Genomic DNA, 24,051 nt, shown 5'->3' with positions numbered 1-24,051 from the left:
CATGACTACTGGAAAAACCATAGCTTTGACTATTTGGACCTTTATCAGCAAAGTAACGTCTCTGCTTTTTAATACACTGTCTAGATTTGTCGTAGCTTTTCTTCCAAGGAGCAAGTGTCTTAATTTCATGGCTGCAGTCACCATCTGCAATGATTTTGGAGCCCAAGAAAATAAAGTCTGTCTCTGTTTCCATTGTTTCCCCATCTGTTTGCTATGAAGTGATGGGACTGGATGTCATGATCTTAGTCTTTTGGATGTTAAGTTTTAAGTCAGCTTTTTCACTCTCCTCTTTCACCTTTATCAAGAGGCTCTTTAGTTCCTCTTCACTTTCTGCCGTAAGGGTGATGTTATCTGCATATCTGAGGTTATTGATATTTCTCCTGGCAGTCTTGATTCCAGCTTGTGCTTCATCCACCCTGGTATTTCGCATGATGTACTCTGCATTAATAATAATGCAGTTAAATAAGCAGGGTGACAATATACAGCCTTGACGTATTTTATTTGGAAGGTGTGTCAATGTTTTAGTTGCTTGTTGTTGTGTAAGAAATTGTCCCCAAATCTAGCAGATTAAAATAATATACATTTATTATCTCACAATTTCTGCTATGGTTTAGGAATTTAGGAGAGCCTAGCCTGGTCCTTCTTACTCAAGATCTCTCATGAAGTTGCAGTTAAGATGTCAGCAAGGGCTGTGATCTTAAGGCTGACTGTTGACAGAAAACCCCGATTTCACCCTTGCCTTTGGCAGAAGCCCTCAGTTTCTCACCATGTGAACGTCTCCCTAGTGAAGCTTGAGCATTCTCATGTCATGGTAGCTGGCTTCTCCCAGAGCAAATAATGCAAAGAGCAAGGAAGAAGTCACAATGGCTTTTTTGTTCTAATTTCAGAAATCACATATTGTCCCTTCTGCCTCCTCAAATGACTTAAAAGTGAGTCACTAGATACAACCCATACTTGAAGGGGAATTAGACTCCACCTTTAGAAGGGGGCACTATTAAAGAATTTGTGGACATTTTTAAAAACCAGTGCAACCAACAAGGAAGTTAGTGCATAAAAAGATTTTAAGGATCTTATATTTTGTTGATTTAGGAAAGGAAGTGTTAAGCCCATAATCAGGTTTCTGGATATAGCTTTCCTTTAAAATCACAACACCATATATATTTCCTCTCAAGTTTGCTTCCTAACATATTGGAAGGAATGTTTCAATTATTTAATTATCATAAAATCCTGACATCATGGAGAGATAACCAGTCTTTCTCTGTAAAAGAGTCCCCATTGCCTTTCTGTCTTAAGTCTTTTGGCCTTTCAAGATAAGACTTTTAACTTATATTCTGCTGGCTCAGGGTTAATCTTCCTGTTACATGAAGACTGTCTCCCTTGTCATTCTGACCTAGGGTATTAGTTTCCGGTGGTTGCTGTAACAGATTACTGCAAACTGAGTGGTATAAAACAACACAATTTATTCTCTTGTAGTTCCAGAGGCAGAAGTCAAATGTCAAGGTGCCAGCGGGGTTGCAATCTCTCTGGAGGCTGTAGGGGAAGAATCTATTTCTACTTCTTTCATCTCTGGTGGTTCTTGGCATTCTTGACTCAGAGTTGCGTCACTCCAGACTCTGTAATCACATTGCCTTCTCCTTTTCTGTCTGTGTTATCTTCCTTTATCTCACTCTTATAAGGACAGTTGTCACTGGATTTAAAACCACCGTAAAATCTAGGAGAAAGCTTTTCTTCTCCAAATTCTTAATCACATATTTTGCTATATAAGGTAATATTCAATTTTTTAAGTACTGTACTACTATTAATATCAAGATAATATTCACAGGTTCTGAGAATTAGGATGTGGTCATATCTTTTGTGGGGCCACCATGCGGCTCACTATCCCTATTATCACTATTAATTACCCTGGAAAAATAGGATATCCTTAAGATAGCCCCTAATATATGACTAAAACTTTTATTTCTTTAAAATTTAAATGATTAAGATAATCAGTGTCTGAAGATATATAATTTCTTAGAAAAAGTAAGCTTTATGATTTTTGAAGATATGATACAAAGTTGAGAAATATTGGTCTAATTGATTAATATTTTATTATAAAATATTTTGTGCATATATAAAAATACAAGTGCTATACTCAATAAGCAAGCAAATTTGGAAAACTCAGCAATGGCCACAGGGCTGGATAAGGTCAATATTCATTCCTGTCTCAAAGAAGGGCAATGCCAAAGAATGTTCAAACTACCATACCATTGCATTCATTTCATATGCTAGCAAGGTAGTGCTTGAAATCCTTCAAGCTAGTCTTCAACAGTATGTGAACCGAGAACTTCCAGATGTAAAAGCTGGGTTTAGAAAAGGCGGAAAGACCAGAGATCAAATTGCCAACATCCGCTGGATCATAGGAAAAGCAAGAGAATTCCAAAAAAACATCTATTTCTGCTTCACTGGCTACACTAAAGCCTTTGACTGTGTGGATCACAACGGACTGGAAAATTCTTAAAGAGATGGGAATACCATCTCAGACCACCTCACCTACCTCCTGAGAAACCTTTATGCAGGTCAAGAAGCAAGTTAAAACTGGACATGGAACAATGGACTGGTTCAAAATAGGGAAAGAAGTGTGTCAAGATTGTATATTGTTATCCTGCTTATTTAACTTATATGCAGAGTACACCATGTGAAATGCCATGTGAAATCAAGACTGCTGGGAGAAATAACAACCTCAGATATGCAGATGACACCACCCTAATGGCAGAAAGTGAAGAGAAACTAAAGAGCCTCTTGATGAAGGTGAAAGAGGAGATTGAAAAAGCTGGCTTAAAACTCAACATTTAAAAAACTAAGATCATGGCATTAATCTGGCCCCATCACTTCATGGCAAATAGATGCAGAAAAATGTTAACAGTGGCAGATTTTATTTTCTTGGGCTCCAAAATCACTGTGGATGGTGACTGCAGCCATGAAATCAAAAGACGCTTGCTCCTTGGAAGAAAAGCTACGACACGCCTATACAACGTACTAAAAAGCAGAGACATCACTTTGCCGACAAAGGTCCATATTGTCAAAGCTATGGTTTTTTTCAGTAGTCATGTACAGATGTAAGAGTTGGACCATAAAGAAGGCTGAGCATCAAAGAATTGGTGCTTTCGAACTGTGGTGTTGGAGAAGACTCTTGAGAGTCTTTTGGACTACAAGGAGATCAAACCAGTCAATCCTAAAGGAAATCAACCCTGAATATTCATTGGAAGGACTGATGCTAAAACTGAAGCTCCAATACTGTGGTCTCCTGATGTGACAAGCTGACTCATTGAAAAAGACAGTGATGTTGATTGAAGGCAGGAGAAGGGGGTGACAGAGGCTGAGATGGTTGCATGGCATCACTGACTCAATGGACATGAGTTTAAGCAAACTCAGGGAGATAGTGAAGGACAGGGAAGCCTGTCATGCTGCAGTCCACGGGGTTGCAAAGAGTTGGACACAACTTAGTGACTGAACAACAATAACAGAAAAATACAAAAACGCCTATGTACTTACATCCTAACTCTCAAATATTAAATTTTGCATTATTAAAAAAATTACTGCTAGAGTTGAAATACTTTGTATTCCCTTCCTCTGCTTTATTCTTCCATCTCTTCTTCTTCAGAAATAATTACCATCCTTAATTTGGTGTTTCTCTGTGTCATCAAAATATTTAATACTATTTATAAATATTGGGTTGGTGAAAAGATTCATTCAGTTTTTCATAAGGTGGCTCTAGTAGTGCTTAATTGTCTTTAACTTCATTCAAAACAATTTCACTAGATTGTATTATAAACAGATATCATATCAGCATGTATTTAAAAAAAAGTTATCAAAATTGGTGAATTTTTGTGTAGCCATTTTAATAATGATGATGGAGTAAAATAAACATTTTTGGGACCTTATGCTTTCTCATTTCAAACAAATAATAAATGCAACAGAAGCACACTAAAAAAGATTTGTGCAGTGTATTGAGAAGGTGCTGTGACTGACTGAACATTTCAAAAGAGGTTTGTGGGCAGTGCAATCAGTGGTCCCTCGGCTCTCTCTTCCTTCAGCAGCGCTTGGATGGAACAGACTCAGGGACGCCCCTTGCTCCAGCCTCTGACCACCTTCCAACCTTTTCTCTGGTTGCAATCTTTGCAATCAGCCATTAAGCTGTCTGCAAACATCAAGACCGGAAACACCATTTTTTGAGCTTAACTCCTTAGGATCAACCATGAACTCCAAGATTCATCAGAATTATTTCACTGAGGTGGAGGCAGCCATCAACTGCCTGGTCAAAATGCATCTGCGGGCCTGCTATACATACTTGTCTCTGAGCTTGTATTTCAACCAGGACAATGTGGTTCTGGAGGGTGTAGGCCACTTTTTCCATGAATTAGCCAAGGAGATGCAGGAGGGTGCAGAGCGTCTCTTGAAAATGCAAAACCAGCATGGTGGCCAATGTGCAGAAGCATTTCAAGAAGAGTTGGGTAAAAGCCAGGACTCTACGGAAGCTGCCCTTTTCAAGGAGAAGAACCTTAACCAGGCCCTTTTGGAACTTCATGGCCAGGGTCTACCCAAGCAGACCCCCACATCTGTGAATTTTTGGAGAGCCACTTGCTAAATGAGGAGGTGAAATTCATCAAGAAGATGGGTGACCACCTGACCAACCTCTGCAGTCCAGCTGGTTCCCAGGTTGGGTTGGACAATATCTCTTTGAAAGGCTCACCCTCAAGTATGATTCGGAACCTCTGGAGCCCAGTGACCTTTGAGGAGACCCCCTAATGTTAGGGCTTCTGCCTGAAGCCTCTCTTTGCTGACACTAAGCAGCTTTTTAACACTATGGAGCCCTCTTCCAAGCCTTGGACCAAATGGAAACAATAAAGCTTATAGCAGCAAAAAAAAAAAAAAAAAAGGTTTGTGAAGTTTTGTGTTGGAGATATCTAGCTGGACAATGCTCCACGATCAGGTAGACCATGTAGAATGGTTGAAGTTGATAGTGATCGAGTCCAGACATTAATTGTGAACAATTGTGAACAATTGTGATTACAATTAATTGTAATCAATGTTACACCATGCAGAGACATACTCAAATATCCAGATCGAGTGCACCAGCTTGGTTATGTTCATCACTTTGATTTTTGGGTTCCACATAAGTTAAATGAAAAGAACCCTCTTGATTATATTTCTGCATGCAGTTCTGTACTTAAGTGTAACAAAAATGTTCCATTTTTAAAACAAATTGTGATGGGTGATGATAAGTGAATACTGTACAATCGTGTGGAATGGAAGAGATTGTGGGGCAAGAGAAATGAATTAGCACCAACCACACCAAAACCTGACCTGCAGTCAAAGAAGGTGATGTGTATATGGTGGGATTGGAAGGCTGTCCTCTATTAACAGTGTCTGGGAATCCAAATGATTAATTCCAACAAGAACTACTCACAATTAGACCAACTGAAGGCAATACTTGACAAAAAGCGTCTGGAATTATTCAGCAGAAAACACATAATCTTCCATCAGAATACCCCAACAATGCATGTTTCTTTGATGACCAGGCAAAAAGTTGCCTGGGAAGTTCTGATTTATCCACTGTATTCACCAGAAATTGCACCTTTGGGTTTCCATTTTTTTCAGTTTTTACAAAATTCCTTTAATGGATAAAATTTCATTTCCCTGGAAGACTGCCAAAGGCATTGCCAAAAGAAGAGTTTTTTTGTTCAAAATGATAGAAAGTTTTGGGAAGATGGAATTATGAAGCTGCCTGAAAAATGGCAGAAGATAGTGAAGCAAAACAGAGTGCATTGTTCAATAAAGTTCATGGTGAAGATGAAAAATATCTTTTATTTTTTTTTCATTTTTTTATTGAAGGATAATTGCCTTCTTTCATTTCTACTTAAAAACCAAAGGAACTTTTTGGCTAACTCAATATATATGTAGCTGTCTTAATATGTGGCCATATATTTCTTGGAATGCCATATGTATGTATATGTATATATATTATATATGTGATATGCTATATTTGTTATTTTCTCTATGTTTTATTTTTTGGATATTGGTAAATATATAACTTTGTTCTGTTTTTTTTGGTAGACCAAATTGCAAACCATTAGCAGGTCACATTAATTTGGTAGGTCATGAACTATTTTAGAAAAAAGAAACAGAATAACGAAAATAGAATACACCACATGTACTCAATTTTTAAGTATAGGTTTGTGAAAGTGCTCTTTCTTTTTATATATAAGCTGAGTCATGGTGTAAACTATATTTCTAACTGAATAAAACATTTGAAAGTCATAGCTCTATTTTCATTAATAATATTTCATTATATGAATATACCACATTTTTCCTGTTATACGTCAATTGTTTGCACTGTTTTACTACTACAAATGTTGCTGCAAAATACTGTTAAGCTTGTCTCCTTGTTCACATATGCAAGTCTTTCACTGTATTACTTACAAGTGGAAGTGCTAGAGTAAATGGCGTTTTCAACTCTGGGATATTGCTCAACTCCTCTTCGCTAAGGAATTTTTACTGGTATACAACATCCATAGGAAGTACAAGAGTGAACCCTAATGTAAACTATAGATGTTGAGTTATAATGGTATGTCAATGTAGATTCATCAATGTCACTCTGGTGGGGGATGTCAATAATGGAGAAGGTTTTACATGTGTGGGGGCAGAGGTTATATGGGAACTCTGTACTTTCAGCTCAATTTTTTCATGAACCTGTAACTGCTCTAAAAAAATAAAGTTAATTAAAAAAAGCAAAAAATTTCACCTCACCCTGGAGAACTACTGCCTATATAGCCATCCTGCCTCAAAGGCTTATTAAGACTTAAAAATATTTTTTTAGGGAGGGAATCTCTCTCAATAAAAAAACATAACAGTAGGAGATCTGGGAAGGGCTGTTTATTTGACCAAAAAAACAGCAATTTTGGAAATATATTAGTGAAAAGGAATGAAATGTATCTCGACTGCTTATAAAACAGGGCACAGCAGAACAGGTTGAAAACCACTATTTTTTGATTCTTAAAACGAAAGGAAAAAAATCAGTGCCTAAATAATTTTTCCAAGGCAGGAATTTGGCAATTTTCTTTTGTTGGCTCCAAGAGAAAAATGGCATAATAAAACAAAAATGTTTAATATTCCATGATTGGATATTATTTTGTTTATACAGCACAGTAAAAATCTATTAAAAATATCTGGCTAATTTATTCTAATACATTGGTCTGATTTGTTAAATTGCCACACAAATAAGATTAAGCCCTTTTTCTTTCCTTAGAAAAATAAGGAGGCTTGGCGCTCCTGCTCTAGACTTCCTAGGAGTTTCATACAATTAGTTGAACCATTTATATTAAAACTTCTGAGTCATGACTTCAACCCCTTCACTTTTTAAGTGAAGCAGATAACTAAGATATTACTTGGATAATTTACTTGACTGATTTAGTAGGCTTTAATAAGATGCGAGTTACTTGGGTTTTTCGTGAAGGCTTTTTGTGAGAGGACAATTGCTCTGAATTAGCATTAGCTGCTTCCTTTTCCCTTTTTCAACTCCTTCCCCCCCACCCCCCGCCCCTGTCGTTTCTTTTTGAAACTTAGTTCCTTATTTTCATTAACAAAACAGATCTCAACACCTTGGCACCCTCACCTTTGCCTCTTTCCTACTGCAGTTTCTGAAACTTTGAAGAAATCTTGACTTTCAGTAGTTTTTTTAGGAACGTATTTACAAAGTCTTTTCAATGCAACGAGAACACGGATGGATGTTTTAATTACTTTATAAGGTTTAAGTCTGTTTTCAATATGCAGTGGTAGGTGTCTTCAGAAGTTACTAAAAATAGTAAACATTGGTCAAAAATTAGGCAGCATGTCCTATGCTATCCCTTTAAGCCCAGTATTTGGGTGTTTACCAGGTGTTATGTGTTTAAGTTTGTTGCCTGTGTCAGCTTTCAAGGCACTAGAAGGAAAGGTAGTATTTTATACATTCATTTCAGCTTAATATAACCAGCACCGACTCTTTGAATTCATTCTCTCTCAGCTATTGCTTTTCGCTTTCTCTAAGTCTCCTTTTCCTCCGTAGTCTCATTTCTGCCTTCTGCTATTCATACCCCTTTCTACAGTTGCTTGTATCAACTGCAGTCCAATAGACCGCCACGATTTTCTATTTTCCCCCCGCACAAATGTAAGCATAACCACTTCTTCGCTAAAGTATTAAAAAGTACGCCAAAGCTGGTCTACACCTTTGGTCAAAACGCTCTCCCCTACACCACACCCTAATTCTTTCCATTTCTCCTTTCCTCCGGCAAAAGAAGCTTTCGATCTAAATTCACCCCCTTCCCCACCAGCAGTCTTATTGCTATTGCTCTGCCCACCGAACCGAAGTTCTCGCCAGCCCTTCCGTTTCCAGAGAGAAACGAAAACCACTTGGTTCTGAGGGCTTTCAAGACCACGACCCGCTTTCTTCCTCCTCATCGGACCTCTGGCCCTCTGCACTTCCTCATTTGGAATCCATCTCCACCTAAGCGACTGTCTTCCCGCAGCGCCACTTCCGGATCTCCGGTGTCTCCACTTTACGGGTCCGCCCACCTCTCCCGCTCACTTCCTAGAGCTTGGTCCGACCACCAGTGGGGTCGGAGCGGAGGCGCGGGCTGGCGGAGCGAGGGTGTCCCCTCCTAGAAGACGCACTGCACGGCGTCTAGGGTCTGAGAACCCCGGTCCTACCTCGGCGTCGAGTGCGAGCAGGGGGCGGAACAGTTCGTTCCGAGCACCGAGCGCCGCGCACCCGGAAGTGGCGCGGTAAGGGCACTGCGCCGCCTCCGGAGGCGGGTGCCAGGTACCGGGAGGTGGAGGAGACGCCACGGTACGCTTGGGCGTGAATGTCAGCCGAGGGCGCAAGACGGGTAGAGGCGGGAAGCCGGCCTGGTTCCTCGGCGGTACATGCGGCTGGGTTCCGGGGGCCGAGGGCCTCCGCGGCGGCTGGGCTGGCTAAAGGGCTGCAGTGGCCGAAGGCGACCCCGGCCTCCCTTCAGTTCCCACTGCCGGGACCAGCTTTCTTCAGGTTCACCACCGGCTCCTCCTCCCGCTGCTCGCCGGGCGGGTTGAGGGGAGTTGTTCTAATGAGGAAGGCGCTGCTGTAAAGCCCACTTGAGTTTTCTCTGCTTCTGGGAAAAGGCGAGCGGCCGCTTTGGTGGTGGGGGGTTGGGGGGGGTGGGGCTCTTGCTTTTCGGCCTCTACACCCCTTCCTGAGAAATGCTTTTTTCCCTAAGGAAATGCACCACATACTTAATTCCCTCTCTTGTTTCTGTCTTTACTTCCTTTCAGCTTCTGACTTTGTGACTCCTGTGTACCTTAAAAGATGCTGGAGTCGTATGTGACTCCTATTTTAATGAGCTATGTGAATCGCTACATCAAGAACTTAAAGCCGTCAGATCTACAGCTTTCGCTATGGGGTGGAGACGTGGTTCTCAGCAAGCTGGAGTTAAAATTGGATGTGCTGGAGCAGGTAAGCGGTGCAGCTGTCACGGATTGGAAACATTTTCAGCCTGTTTAGAAGTAATCTGGTCTTTCCTGAACTTTGATTTTATGCTTTAAAACCTTCGTTTTTCTGCCAATGTATTTAGGGCTATCTTAAAACTAGAGACCCTCTAAAGAATTTTTTTCTTTTACGGTTTGTTGCTAGTGATGGATTGTTAGAATCGTAATCCCCCAAATTGCCGCAACCGAAAAACAATTTCATTGTTCTTGTCAGAATTCTTCCAGAACCGAATATGCTAATTTACACTGCTAGGATTCTAAATGATGCTGGAAAATACTATATTCCTTTTTTCCCTTTTGGGGAATGAAGGGGTCCTGAAGACAACAAGGTTAGATCTTGAGGAAAGTTCTCTTCGTAGGAAAGATGACATTACCCATGGAATCCTCAGAATATTGAGTAGACAAAGATTGAAAATGCCAGCATAATTGAAAAGTTTCTTAATCACTTTAAAAATTTTCTTTTCAACGTGAGAATGGTCGGATGCGAATTAACTAACTTCAAAGTTTTTATATTTAATAGGTCACTTAGTACATTTATTATTAACATATGTCAGGTAATTCTATTAGCCTTGAGAATACACAAGTTATCTCTGGAAACTCAGGAGTCAGAGACCAATTGCTTTTTAGGATAAGGGAATTCACACCCATGGTGATGTTATTAATAATTTTTGGTTATATCCCACTGCTTTCTCTATTGTTGAATAATCTAGTGTTAACACTGAGAAATAATATTCTTGGTTTCTTCTCCGTCCTCTCTCCAAGATTGATTATCTTAATATTTTCATTGTTTTTTAATGAGCAGAAATCCTAAGCATACAGCTTAATTTTTGCAAACTGGTGACACCTTTGTAACCACTATCCAGATCAAGAAATAAAATATTTCCTGCACTCAAAAAGGCTCTCCTTGCTTCTTTGTAGTTAGTAGCCCCACCCCTAAGACAGGTAATTGCTGTTCTCACTTCTGTCAATACATAAATTTCTTGAATCTCTTCTTGAAACTTTAATAAATGGGAATCACTTGGTTTTTTTTTTTTTTTTTTTTTTTGGGAATCACTTGTGTTTGAATCTTTTGTTGACATTGAGGCTAAGATTGACTCAGGTTGTTGCATGAAAGATAGTTTATTCTCTGTATTGCCTTGTATTCCATTGTATAAAGATTCATTTTACCTATTTTATATATTTATTTTCCTTTTGATATACATTTGGATTTTTTTCTACTTTTGGCTATTATGAAGAAAGCTCTTATGAACATACTTGTTTTGGACATAGGTGTTTATTTCCCTTAGAAGGCAGGCATATGTTTAACTTTAATGAATATTGCCAGATAGTTTTCTGGTGTGGTGGTGGTGGTGGTGGTTTACTTACACTAAGTTGTATCCCACTCTTGCAACACCATGGACTGTAGCCTGCCAGGCTCCTCTGTCCATGGGATTCTCCAGACAAGAATACTGGAATAGGTTGTCATTTGCTTCTCCAGGGGATCTTCCCAACTTTACATTTTCACCAGTAATGTGTGGGAGTTACAGTTACTTCTTGTTATTGTTTGTTATACAATGAGTTTGTTATTTTTAGCCTTTCCATGAACTATGGACTGTTTGTATATCTTTTTTTGGCGAAATGTCTGCTCAAGTCCTTTGCTCATTTAAAAACTTTTTGTACTTGCTACTGAGTTGTAGGAATTATTTATATATTTTGGGTATTAGTCCCATATCGGATACGATTTGCAAGTATTATTGCCCACTGTGGGTTGACTTTTGACTCTATTGATAGTGTCCTTTGAAGAATTAAAGTTTTAAATTTTGACAAGTCCAACTTAGACTTTTATCTTTTGATGTCTGGGCTTTTGATGTTATATCCAAGAAATCATTGCGAAATCCAATGTCATGAAACTTTCTCCGTATGTTTTTTTCTAAGAGTTTTATAGTTTTAGCTCTAACATTAGGTCTTTGATTGCTTTGAGTTAATTTTTGCATATGATACAAGTATCCAAGTTCGTATATTTTTGCATGTGTTTATTCAAGGGTTACTTAGAAGTGTGTTGCTTAATTTTCAGGTGTTTAGGGAATAGCTGATTATCTTTCTGTTACTGATTTCTAATTTAATTCCAACTGTTCAGCATATTCTCTGTGATTTTGATCCATTATAATTTGACTCAGCATGTAGTCATGACTTTTTATTTTTGGAAATATTTCATGTGTAATTGATGAGAGATATGTATCCTACAGTTGTTGCCTTTTTCTTCCATAAATGTCAGTTGCTTCAAATTGGTTACTCGAGTTCTTCAAATCTTACGTATCCATATAGATTTTCATTGTCTGCTTGTTCTGTTAATTACAAAGAGAGTTACTTTAATGGTTAACATCTCCAACTATGATTGTGAATTTGTCTACTTCCTTTTTATAGTTTTGTCAACATTCACTTTATGTGTCGTGAAGTTACATTGTTAAGTACACACAGGTATAGTGTTTTGATATCTTATTTTTCAGTTCAGTTCATTTGCTCAGGCGTGTCTGACTCGGCGACCCCAGGGACTGTAACACGCCAGGCTTCCCTGTCCATCACCAACTCCCGGAGCTAACTCAAACTCATGTCCATCGAGTTGGTGATGCCATCCAGCCATCTCATCCTCTGTTGTCCCCGTCTCCTCCTGCCTTCAATCTTTCCCAGCATCAGGGTCTTTTCCAATGAGTCAGTTTTTTGCATAACGTGGCCAAAGTATTGGAGTTTCAGCTTCAACATCAGTCCTTCCAATGAACACCCAGGACTCATCTCCTTTAGGATGGACTGGTTGATTTCCTTGCAGTCCAAGGGACTCTCAAGAGTCTTCACCAACACCACAGTTCAAAAGCATCAATTCTTCTGCGCTCAGCTTTCTTTACAGTCCAGCTCTCAGATCCATACATGACTAATGGAAAAACCATAGCTTTGATTAGACGGATCTTTATTGACAAAGTAATGTCTCTGCTTTTTAATATGCTGTCTAGGTTGGTCATAGTTTTTCTTCCAAGGAGTAAGCATCTTTTAATTTCATGGCTGCAGTCACCATCTTCAGTGATTTTGGAGCCCAAAAAAATAAAGTCTGTCACTGTTTCCATTGTTTCCCCATCTATTTCCCATGAATTGATAGGACCAGAGTCCATGATCTTAGTTTTCTGAATGTTGAGTTTTAAGCCAACTTTTTCACTCTCCTTTTTCACTTTCATCAGTTCAGTACAGTCACTCAGTCGTGTCCGACTCTCTGCAACCCCATGAATCGCAGCACGCCAGGCCTCCCTTTCCATCACCGACTTCTGGAGTTTACCCAAACTCATGTCCATTGAGTCGGTAATGCCATCCAGCTGTCTCTTCCTCTGTCGTCCCCTTCTCCTCCTGCCCCCCAATGCCTCCCAGCATCAGGGTCTTTTCCAATGAGTCAATTCTTTGCATGAGGTAGCCAAAGTATTGGAGTTTCAGCTTCAACATCAGTCCTTCCAATGAACACCCAGGACTAATCTCCTTTAGGATGGACTGGTTGGATCTCCTTGCAGTCCAAGGGACTCTCAAGAGTCTTCTCCAACACCACAGTTCAAAAGCATCAATTCTTCTACGCTCAGCTTTCTTTACAGTCCAGCTCTCAGATCCATACATGACCACTGGAAAAACCATAGCCTTGACTAGATGGATCTTTGTTGGCAAAGTAATGTCTCTGCTTTTGAATATGCTATCTAGGTTGGTCATAACTTTCCTTCCAAAGAGTAAGTGTCTTTTAATTTCATGGCTGCAGTCACCATCTGCAGTGATTTTGGAGCCCCCAAAAATAAAGTCTGACACCGTTTCCACTGTTTGCCCATCTATTTGCCATGAAGTGATGGGACCAGAGGCCATGATCTTAGTTTTCTGAATGTTGAGTTTTAAGCCAACTTTTTCACTCTCCTGTTTCATTTTCATCAAGAGGCTCTTATTTTTGAATACACTTAAAAAATCATTCTGAAATGTGTCCCTCTTTCACTCTAGTAATTCTTCTTGCCTTAAAGTCTTTTTCATTATAAAAAAATATTTCTGTTGCTTCTCTAAAGATCACAAAATGGATATTTGACTTACTAGCATCTACCTTAAATTATTATAACATTCTTACCATTTTCTCAGTGATCTTACAGTAGTTTAACTGTATGTTCCGCCTTTCTCTATCTCTTTCTACCTTTATTTGGTTTTGTGGTCCTTGTGTTTGTTTGTTTGGTTTCAGTTACCTTATTTAGTTTGTTTTCTTGCTGTCTTCAGGTAGAAGCCTCAATTATTGATTTGAGATATTTCCCCTTTTCTACTATAGGCATTTGCAACTATAAATGTCTTTAGCTGGTTGTATCCTATACATTTTGGTATGTTGTGTTTTCATTTTCATTCAGTTCAAACTTTTTCTGATTTTTGTTGAAATAGCAGTGTATTTTTGCAGTTGTTGGATGGAATGGTTTATAGCTGTCAGGTCAAAATTGGTTGACAGTATTTTTCAGGTCTTCTATATATTTGTTGATTTTCTGTCTGTTGTTCTATTCATTGCTGTAAGTGAGGTATTCAAGTTTCCATGATTAGTGTTGTCATTGTTCAGTTGCTAGGTTGTGTCTGACTCTTAGTGACCCCATGGACTGCAGCACGCCGGATTCTCTGTCTTTCATTGTCTTTTGGAGTTTGCTCAGATTCATGTCCATTGAGCTGGTTATGCTATCTAACCATCTCATCCTCTGCCACCCTCTTCTCCTTTTGTCTTCAGTCTTTCCCAGCATCAGGGTCTTTTCCAGTGAGTCACCTCTTCACATCAGGTGACCAGAGTGTTGGAGCTTCAGCATGAATCCTTCCAATGAATATTCAGAGTTAATTTCCTTTAAGATTGACTGGTTTGATCTCCTTGCAGTCCAAGGGACTCTCAGGAGTCTTCTCCAGTACAATTCGAAAGCATCAGTTCTTTGGCGTTCAGCCTTCTTTATGGTCCAGCTCTTACGTCTGTACATGACTACTGGAAAAACCATAGCTTTGACTAGATAGACCTTTGTCAGCAAAGTGATGTCTGAGCTTTTTAATACTGTGTTTAGGTTTGTCATAGCTTTTCTTCCAAGGAGCAAGCATCTTTTAATTTCATGGCTGCAGTCACCATCTGTAATGATTTTTGGAGCCCAAGAAAATAAAATCTGTCACTGCTTCTACTTTTTCCCCTTCTAGTTGCCACGGAGTGATGGGATCAGATGTCATGACCTTAGTTTCTTGAATGTTGAGTTTTAAATCCGTTTTTTCACTCTCCTCTTTCACCTTCATCAAGAGACTCTTTAGTTCCTCTTCTCTTTCTGCCATTATGGTGGTATCATCTGCATCTGTGAGGTTGTTATTTCTCCCAGCAATATTGATTCCAGCTTGTGATTCATCCAGTCCGACATTTTGCATGATGTACTCTGCATGTAAGTTAAATAAGCGGGGTGACAATATAGTGAGCTTGACGTACTCACTTCCCAATTTTGAGTCCGTCAGTTGTTTTGTATAAGGTTCTAACTGTTGCTTCTTGACCCACATACAAGTTTCTCAGGAGACAAGTCACGTGGTCTGGTATTCCCATCTCTTAAAGAATTTTCCACAGTTTGTTGTCATCCACACAGTCAAAGCCTTTCACAGTCAGTTAAGCAGAAATAGATGTTTTTTCTGGAATTCCCTTGCTTTCTCTATGATCTAGTGAACATTGCAATTTGATCTCTGGTTCCTCTGCCATTCCTCTGTGGTTTTTGAGATTGCACCCAAGTACTGCATTTCAGACTCTCTTGTTCAAGACTATGAAGACTTTTCATTTCTTCTAAGGGATTCTTTCCCACTGTAGTAGGGAATTAAATTCGCCCATTCCCATCCATTTTAGTTCATTGATTCCTAAGATGTTGATGTTTACTGTTGCCATCTCCTGTTTGACCATGTCTAGTTTACCTTGATCCATGCAACTAGCATTCCAGGTTCCTATTCAGTATTATTCTTTACAACTTCAGACTTTAGTTTCACCACCAGACACTTCCACAACCAAGTATTTTGTTTTGCTTTGGCTGAGCTGCTTCATTCTTTCTGGAGCTACTAGTAATTGCTCTCTGCCTTTCTCAGTAGTATAATGGACACCTTCCAACCTGTGGGGCTCCTCTTCTAGTGTCATATCTTTTTGCCTTTTCATACTGTTTATGGGGTTTTGGGGCTTTCCTGGTAGGTCACATGGTAAAGAATCTGCCTGTATGTAGGAGACCCAGGTTCAGTCCTTGGGTTGGGAAGATCCCCTGGAAAAGGGCATGGCAACCCACTCTAGTATATTTGCTTGGAAATTTCCATGGACAGAGGAGGCTGGTGGGCTGCAAGTCCATTGAGTTGCAAATAGTCAGACATGACTGACTGACTTTCACTCATGAGGTTCTTGTGATCAGAATACTGGAGTGGTTTACCATTCCCTCTTCCAGTAGACCATGTTTTATCAGAACTCTCCACTATGACCTGTCTGTCTTGGGTGGCTGTGCATGGCATGGCTCATAGCTTCATTGAATTATGCAGGCCAGTTTAGCACAACAAGGCTGTGATCCATGAAGGAAATTAGCGTTGGATTATTTCTTTTTTCACTTTTTATGTATTTTGGGGTTTATTTCTTGGCTCATATATGTTTTATATTTTCTGTTATAAATATTCATTGGTGTATAGTTTATTTACAATGTTGTGTTAGTGTCAGGTATATAGCAAAGTGGTTCAGTTATACATATATTCATTCTTTTTTAGACTTTTTATCCATGTAAGTTATTACAGAATATTGGGTAGAGTTCCCTGTGCTATATAGTAGGTCCTTGTTGGTTATCTGTTTTATATATAATACTGTGTTTATTTTAATCCCAAACTCCTAATTTGTCCCTACCTCCTATGTTTCCCCTTTAGTAACCATAGATTTTGTTTTCAAAATCTGGGAGTTTGTTTCTGTTTTGTAAATAAATTCATTTGTATATATTTTCTTCTTGAATTGACCCTTCTATCATTATTAAATGTCCCATGTTACCTTTAGTAACAGTTTTTTTTCTTAATATAGATTTTTTCCTGATAATAGTGTATTTGGGCTTCCCTGGTGGCTCAGTGGTAAAGAATCCACCTGCCAGTGCAGGAGATGCTGGTTTGATTCCTGGGTCAGGAAGATGCCCTGGTGAAGGAAATGGCAACCCACTCCAGTATTCTTGCCTTGGAAATCCCATAGATAGAGGAGCCTGGCAGACTACAGTCCATGGGGTCGCAGAAGAGCCAGACATGTCTTAGAGACTAAAAAAGAAAACAGTGGTGTAATTGATCTACCTCTCTTATCGTTACTGGTTGCATGAAGCATTTTTTGTTTTTCCCCCTCTGTACTGCATTTTAAACTGCAGTTTAAAATGTATTGCATTTTAAACTATCTTACCACTTTTGCCTTGTGTTGTATTTCTTGAAGCCTGGTAACATACTTTTGAATGTTTTACAGGAATGTTATTTGGCTTCAACAACTCTTTAAAATTTCATCTGCTTAATACTGTTTTCACCCTATGACTGGGATAAACTTACTTGTTTTTTTTTGGCCCAGTCCTGAAGCATGGAGAATCTTAGTTCCCAGATCAAGGATCAGGACCCACTATCCCTGCAGTGGAAGTGCAAAGTCTTAATCCCAGGGAAGTCTTGAGGGATGAACTGTTTTTAATTGTTCCTAATTCTTACTTGCATTGGAGAACAGTCATATAAAAAACAGGGGAAAATGCTGCTGGAAATTAAGATAGTAGAAATGAAAATTCTCTGTATGCCTAAAATAGAATACTATTTCCCTAGAGAGCAAGAAAATATGGTGATTTGATGTATTCAAGCAAGAAACTGGATCACATAGCTTCCTGGGATCTTGTTTATTATTATTATTTTTTTATTATGGTATAATAGACATGTAGTGCCAGGTATACAATGTAACGATCTGTGTGTGTTGCAAAATGGTCACCAAAGTAAGCCCAGGTAACATATGTCACCATCCATAGTTTAAAAATTTTTTTCTTGTGATGAGAACTTTTAAAATTTACTCCTTGCACCTTTCAAATATGCTATACAGTTATTAACTGTACTCACTATGCTATATATTATATCCCAGGATTTAAAAAATTTTTTAACTGGAAACTTGTGTCTTTTGACCACCTTTACCCATTTTGTTCACTTACCACCTTTTGCCTCTGGTAACCACCAATCTGTTGTCCTTATGTATATGGAAAAATGATACATTAAAATGAAAAACACTTTTTTGTCATTTGCAGTCTATTTGTGTTTTCGAATCTAAAGTATGTTTCTTCTTGAGAGCATACAGTTGAATCTTACTACTTTTTAAAAATCCAGTCTGACAGCCTTTGCCTTTTGATCGAAATATTTAATCCATTCTCTCTTTCATGATTGGATTTCTTTCTTCCATTTTGCTATTTTTTGTGTGTCTCAGGTCTTTTTTGTTTCTCTCATAATCCTTTGCTACCTTCTTCAATTTAAGATCAGTGGTAACAATGCTAATTTGAGATTAATGCTAACATTATTCCATCAAAATAAAGAAATTTCTCCACTATAGCTTCATTTCTTTTCCCTCCTTTGCGGTGGTATTTCTACATATATTGCATCTCTGTTATGAACCTAATATCATGTTAAATTGTTTTTTGTAATTGCTGTTTAAAAAATTTTTTTCTGGCTACTCTGGGTCTTTCTTGCTGCACGTGGGCTCTCTCTAGTTACCAGGACTAGAGGCCGTTCCTTGCTGTGGTGCACGGTCCTCTCGTCGCAGTGGCTCCTCCTGTGAGAGCACAGGCTCTAGAGGTCTCACTTGGGCTTCAGTAGTCGCAGCGGGCAGTCTCAGTACTTGCAGCACACCAGCTTAGCTGTCCTGGTCATGTGGGATCTTCCCTGACCAGGGATCAAACCTATGTCACCTTCATTGGCAGGCAGATTCTTAACTAGTGTACCACCAGGGAAGCCTAGTAATTGCCTTTTTTTTTTTAAAGGAAGTGACTTGCTGCATCGAGTCTTCCTTGTGGCACTCGGGCTCTTCGTTGCTGTGCATGGGCTTCTCTAGTTGTGGTGTGTGGGTTTCTCCATTGTGGCACTAGGTCTTAGTTGCGCCCTCCTCCCTGACCCCCAGCATGTGGGATCTTAGTTCCCTAACCAAGGATGGAATCTGCATCCCTTGCATTGGTAGATGGAGTCTTAACCACTGGTCTGCTAGGGAAGTCCTTGTTACTGCCTTTTGAATCAGAAGAAAAAAGAAGTAATAATACATTTATGCTGTCTTGTAATAATCATCTATATAAATACTTTTATTAGTACTCTTTGCATGGCTTGGAGTTACATCCTGATATTACTCTCTTTTGGCCTGAAGAACTTCTAGTATTCTGTTACAGAGAATTATCTGAAACTTGATTTGGGTATGCCTTCATTTTTGAAGGTTAGTTTTGCTAGATAAAGAATTTTGAATTGAGAGTTAGTTTTCATTTGTTATTTAAATATGTCATGTATCTGCCTTCTTGGCTTTATTGTTTGTAATGAGAAGTTAGCTTTTAACCTAGATCCCTTATGATTATACAGTGGAAGTGAGAAATAGACTTAAGGGACTAGATCTGATAGACAGAGTGCCTGATGAACTATGGATGGAGGTTCGTGACATTGTACAGGAGACAGGATCAAGACCATCTCCAAGAAAAAGAAATGCAAAAAAGCAAAATGGCTGTTTGAGGAGGACTTACAAATAGACGTGAAAAGAAGGGAAGCGAAAAACAAAGGAGAAAAGGAAAGACATACCCATTTGAATGCAGAGTTCCAGAGAATAGCAAGGAGAGATAAGAAAGCTTCCTCAGCAATCAATGCAGAGAAATAGAGGAAAACAGTAGATTGGGAAAGACTAGAGATCTCTTCAAGAAAATTAGAGATACCAGGGGAACATTTCATGCCAAGATGGGTTCAGTAAAGGACAGAAATGGTATGGACCTAACAGAAGCAGAAGATATTAAGAAGAGGTGGCAAGAATACACAGAAGAACTGTACAAAAAAGATCTTCATGACCCAGATAATCACAATGGTGTGATCACTCACGTAGAGCCAGACATCCTAGAATGTGAAGTCAAGTGGGCCTTAGGAAGCATCTCTATGAACAAAGCTAGTGGAGCTGATGGAATTCCAGTTGAGCTATTTTAAATCCTGGAAGAGGATGCTGTGAAAGTGCTGCACTCAATATGCCAGCAAATTTGGAAAACTCAGCAGTGGCCACAGGACTGGAAAAGGTCAGTTTTCATTCCAATCCCAAAGAAAGGCAATGCCAAAGAATGCTCAAACTACCACACAATTGCACTCATCTCACACGCTAGTAAAGTAATGCTCAAAATTCTCCAAGCCGGGCTTCAGCAATACGTGAACTTTGAACTTCCAGATATTAAAGCTGGTTTTAGAAAAGGCAGAGGAACCAGAGATCAAATCGCCAACATCCGCTGGATCATGGAAAAAGCAAGAGAGTTCCAGGAAAACATCTATTTCTGCTTTATTGACTATGCCAAAGCCTTTGACTGTGTGGATCACAATAAACTGTGGAAAATTCTGAAAGAGATGGGAATACCAGACCACCTGATCTGCCTCTTGAGAAACCTATATGCAGGTCAGGAAGCAACAGTTAGAACTGGACATGGAACAATAGACTTGTTCCAAATAGGAAAAGGAGTCCATCAAGGCTGTATATTGTCACCCTGTTTATTTAACTTCTATGCAGAGTACATCATGAGAAACACCGGGCTGGAAGAAGCACAAGCTGGAATCAAGATTGCTGGGAGAAATATCAATAACCTCAGATATGCAGATGACATCACCCTTATGGCAGAAAGTGAAGAAGAACTAAAGAGCCTCTTGATGAAAGTGAAAGAAGAGAGTGAAAAAGTTGGCTTAAAGCTCAACATTCAGAAAACTAAGATCATGGCATCTGGTCCCATCACTTCATGGCAAATAGATGGGGAAACAGTGGCTGACTTTATTTTTTGGGGCTCCAGAATCACTGCAGATTTTGATTGTAGCCATGAAATGAAAAGACGCCTACTCCTTGGAAGGAAAGTTACGACCAACCTAGACAGTATATTAAAAAGCAGAGACTTTAGTTTGTCAACAAAGATCCGTCTAGTCAAGGCTATGGTTTTTCCAGTAGTCGTATGGATGTGAGAGTTGGACTATAAAGAAAGCTGAGTGCGGAAGAATTGATGCTTTTGAACTGTGGTGTTGGAGAAGACTCTTGAGAGTCCCTTGGACTGCAAGGAGATCCAGCTAGTCCATCCTAAAGGAGTTCAGTCCTGGGTGTTCATTGGAAGGACTGATGCTGAAGCTGAAACTCTAATATTTTGGCTACCTGATGCAAAGAACTGACTCATTAGAGAAGACCCTGATGCTGGGAAAAATTGAGGGCAGGAGGAGAAGAGGATGACAGAGGATGAGATGGCTGGATGGCATCACCGACTCAGTGGACATGAGTTTGTGTGAACTCCAGGAGTTGGTGATAGACAGGGAGGCCTAGCATGCTGCGGTTCATGTGGTCACAAAGAGTTGGACACAACTGAGCGACTTTACTGAGCTGAACTATGAAGAATTTTCTTATATGTAACATGTTGATTTTCTGTTTCTGCCTTCAAAGTTTTCTTTTTGTTCCAGACTTTCAAAATGTTTGTTCTGATACGTCTGGGTGTGAATTTGCTGATTCTTTTTCTGCCAGCTCAAATCTGATGTTGAACTCTCAGTGAATTTTTAAGTTCATTCATTGTACTCCTAAGAAATTTATTTGTTTGGTTGTGTTGGGTCTTAGGTGAGGCAGGTGGGATCTTTTGTTGTGTTACAGGGGTTCTATCATTGTGGTGTGGGGGCTCAGTAGTTATGGTGCATGGGCTTTGTTTCCCAACCAGGGATCGAACCTGAGTCCCTTGCATTGAAGGGTAGATTCTTAACCACTGAACCACCAAGGAAGTCCCAATTTCACTTATTGTTCTTTTCAACTCCAGAATTTCCACTTGCTTCTTGTTTGTAATTTCTCATTCTTGATATTTTCTATTCAATGAATCATTGTCATGTAATTCTTTAATTATTTAACATATTTATAATGTTTTAAGTCCTGCATTTGAGCATCCTCAAAGATAGTCTCTATTAACTACTTTTGTAAACTTTTCATGTTTCACAATGTTTAGTTGAAAACTGGACATTTTGCATAATATATTGTAGCAATTCTGCATTCTAATTTCTTGCCTCTGGGGATATTTGTTGTTGCTGTTGGCTTGTTGTTCAGTGACTTGCCTGGGCTAAGTTTGTGGTGTCTGTTTTCCCCTGTAGTATGTGATCTCTGATGACTGTGCTCAGTTTTCTTTTTTCTCTCTCCATTCTTTCTGTTTTTAGGCTTGGATTTCTAGGGATTACCCCTGGATCACTATAACTGAGTCATCTGCCAGTGATTGGCTAGAGGTTGTTAGAACTTTTGAACCAATAAGGCTTCTTCTCTTTGGTATGGGACATACACATGTACTAGATATGCTTTCAGGAGTTTACAGATCTGATCCATATGTTTACAAGGCTTCTTGGTCAGCCATGAATGAGTAGATTATTAAGGGTCTCTCCAACATTGCCCAAGTAAGCACAACCTGGCACATACATACAGCTTCCCAGGTTACCAGGAATAATGGGGTCAGAGCAAGGCCATCCTTGGCTTTCTTGTTCTCTTGATTACTCTGATAATTTTCTGGCTGGTCTGCTGTTCTTTTTCTTGCACCAACTGGTTCATGACTTCAGGGTAGCCTTCCCTCATTGCCCCTGAGATTTCTGTTTTTTTTTTCAAATAACTTTGTCCAGTTTTTTCACTGCTTTTTGGGGAGAGAATTTGCCAGCCTTCTAACTTAGAATTCTTGAAGTCCTGTTTTAAAGTTATTTTTATTTTGTGGTAAAAATGGAGATAGCATAAAATTTACCATCCTAACCATTTTTAAGTGGGCAGTCGTGTTTACTATATATACATTATTGTTCAGATTTCTAGAACTTTCCATCTTCTAACACTTAAGCTGTGTACCAACGAAACTGCTGCTGCTGCTAAGTTGCTTCAGTCGTGTCCGACTCTTTGTGACCCCATAGACAGCAGCCCACCAGGCTCCCCATCCCTGGGATTCTCCAGGCAAGAATACTGGAGTGGGTTGCCATTTCCTTCTCCAATACATGAAAGTGAAAAGTGAAAGCAAAGTTGCTTAGTCGTTTCTGACTCTTAGCAACCCCATGGACCGTAGTCCACCAGGCTCCTCCGTCCATGGGATTTTCCAGGCAAGAGTACTGGAGTGGGGTGCCATTGCCTTCTCCAACCACGAAACTACAGCTTCCCGTTTCTCTCCCCCCCTGGCCACCACTGTTCTACTTCTGTGTCTAAGAATTTGACTACTTTATGTACCTTTCGTAAGTGAAGTTAGACAATATGTGTCTTTTTGTGACTGGCTTATTTCACTTAGCAGGATGTCCTTGAGGTTCATTATATGTTGTAGGATGTAACAGAATTTCCTTTTTAAAGACTAAGTAATATCTTATCATATGTATATACCACATTTTCTTTATCCTTATCTTTCAGTGGACATCAGATTGTAGTAACCTCTTGACTATTGTGAATAATGCTGCAAAAAACATGGTTGTACAAGTATGTTTTCAAGATCCTGCTTTTGGTTTCTTTTTATTGTGTACTCAGAACTGAGATTGCTGGATTATATGGCAATTCTGTTTTTCATTGTTTGAATAATCTCCGTACTGTTTTCTATAGTGGTTGTACCATTTTACCTTTTCAGCAACAGTGCACAAGGTTTACACATTCTTTATATACTTACCACACATTACTTTCTGTGGTGGTGGGGGTTTTTTTTTGTTTGTTTTTGTTCTTTTTTTTTTTTTTTTTGATAGGGGCCCTGCTAACAGATGTGAGATGATATGTCATTATAGTTTTTAATTTAATTGATTTATGGCTGCAGTGGGTCTTCGTTGCTGAATGCTGCTTTCTCTGGTTGAGGCAAGAGTAGTGGCGGCTGCTCTCGTTGCAGTGTGTGGGCTCCTCATTTGGGTGGCTTTTCTTTTTGCAGCATACGAGCTCAGTAGTTGTGGTGCATGGGCTTAGTTTCACTGCAGCATGTGGAGTCTTCTCGGACCAGGGATGAAACTCCTGTCTCCTTCATTGGCAGGCAGATTTTTAACCATTGGACCACCAGGGAAATCTGCCATTGTGGGTTTTTTAAAAAATAATTTCATTTATTTGTTTTATTTTTGCCTTTGCTGGGTCTTTGTTGCTACTCAGGCTTTTGTCTAGTTGGGGCGAGTGGAGGCTACTCTTCAGTAGTGGTGCACAGCCTTCTCATTGCAGTGGCTTTTCTTGTTGCAGAGCACAAGGTTTAGGGCACATGGGCTTCAGTAGTTGTGGCACGTGGGTTTAGTTGCTGCTTGGTCTGTGACATCTTTCCGGACCAGGAATCAAATCCGTGT

General features: G+C 39.4%; 1 protein-coding gene and 1 pseudogene across 44 annotated transcripts in view; both read left to right on the top strand.

The window, feature by feature from the left end:
• Positions 1-24,051, top strand: part of VPS13B (vacuolar protein sorting 13 homolog B) — an 851,071-nt gene that overhangs the window by 19,367 nt on the left and 807,653 nt on the right. For 12 of the 44 annotated variants that reach the window (XM_055546562.1, XM_055546564.1, XM_055546563.1 and 9 more), the window contains exons 1-2: positions 8,596-8,860; positions 9,322-9,502. In XM_055546562.1, the coding sequence (XP_055402537.1) occupies positions 9,356-9,502 (147 nt within the window). In that variant the 5' untranslated portion in view covers positions 8,596-8,860; positions 9,322-9,355. The other 32 variants (XM_055546572.1, XM_055546568.1, XM_055546571.1 and 29 more) reach the window with 13 other exon arrangements.
• Positions 3,870-4,772, top strand: LOC129626918 (ferritin light chain-like; annotated as a pseudogene).

Source organism: Bubalus kerabau, chromosome 14 (assembly GCF_029407905.1).
Source record: "Bubalus kerabau isolate K-KA32 ecotype Philippines breed swamp buffalo chromosome 14, PCC_UOA_SB_1v2, whole genome shotgun sequence".
Lineage (NCBI taxonomy): Eukaryota > Metazoa > Chordata > Mammalia > Artiodactyla > Bovidae > Bubalus > Bubalus kerabau.
This window is presented reverse-complemented; position numbering and strand designations above follow the sequence as displayed.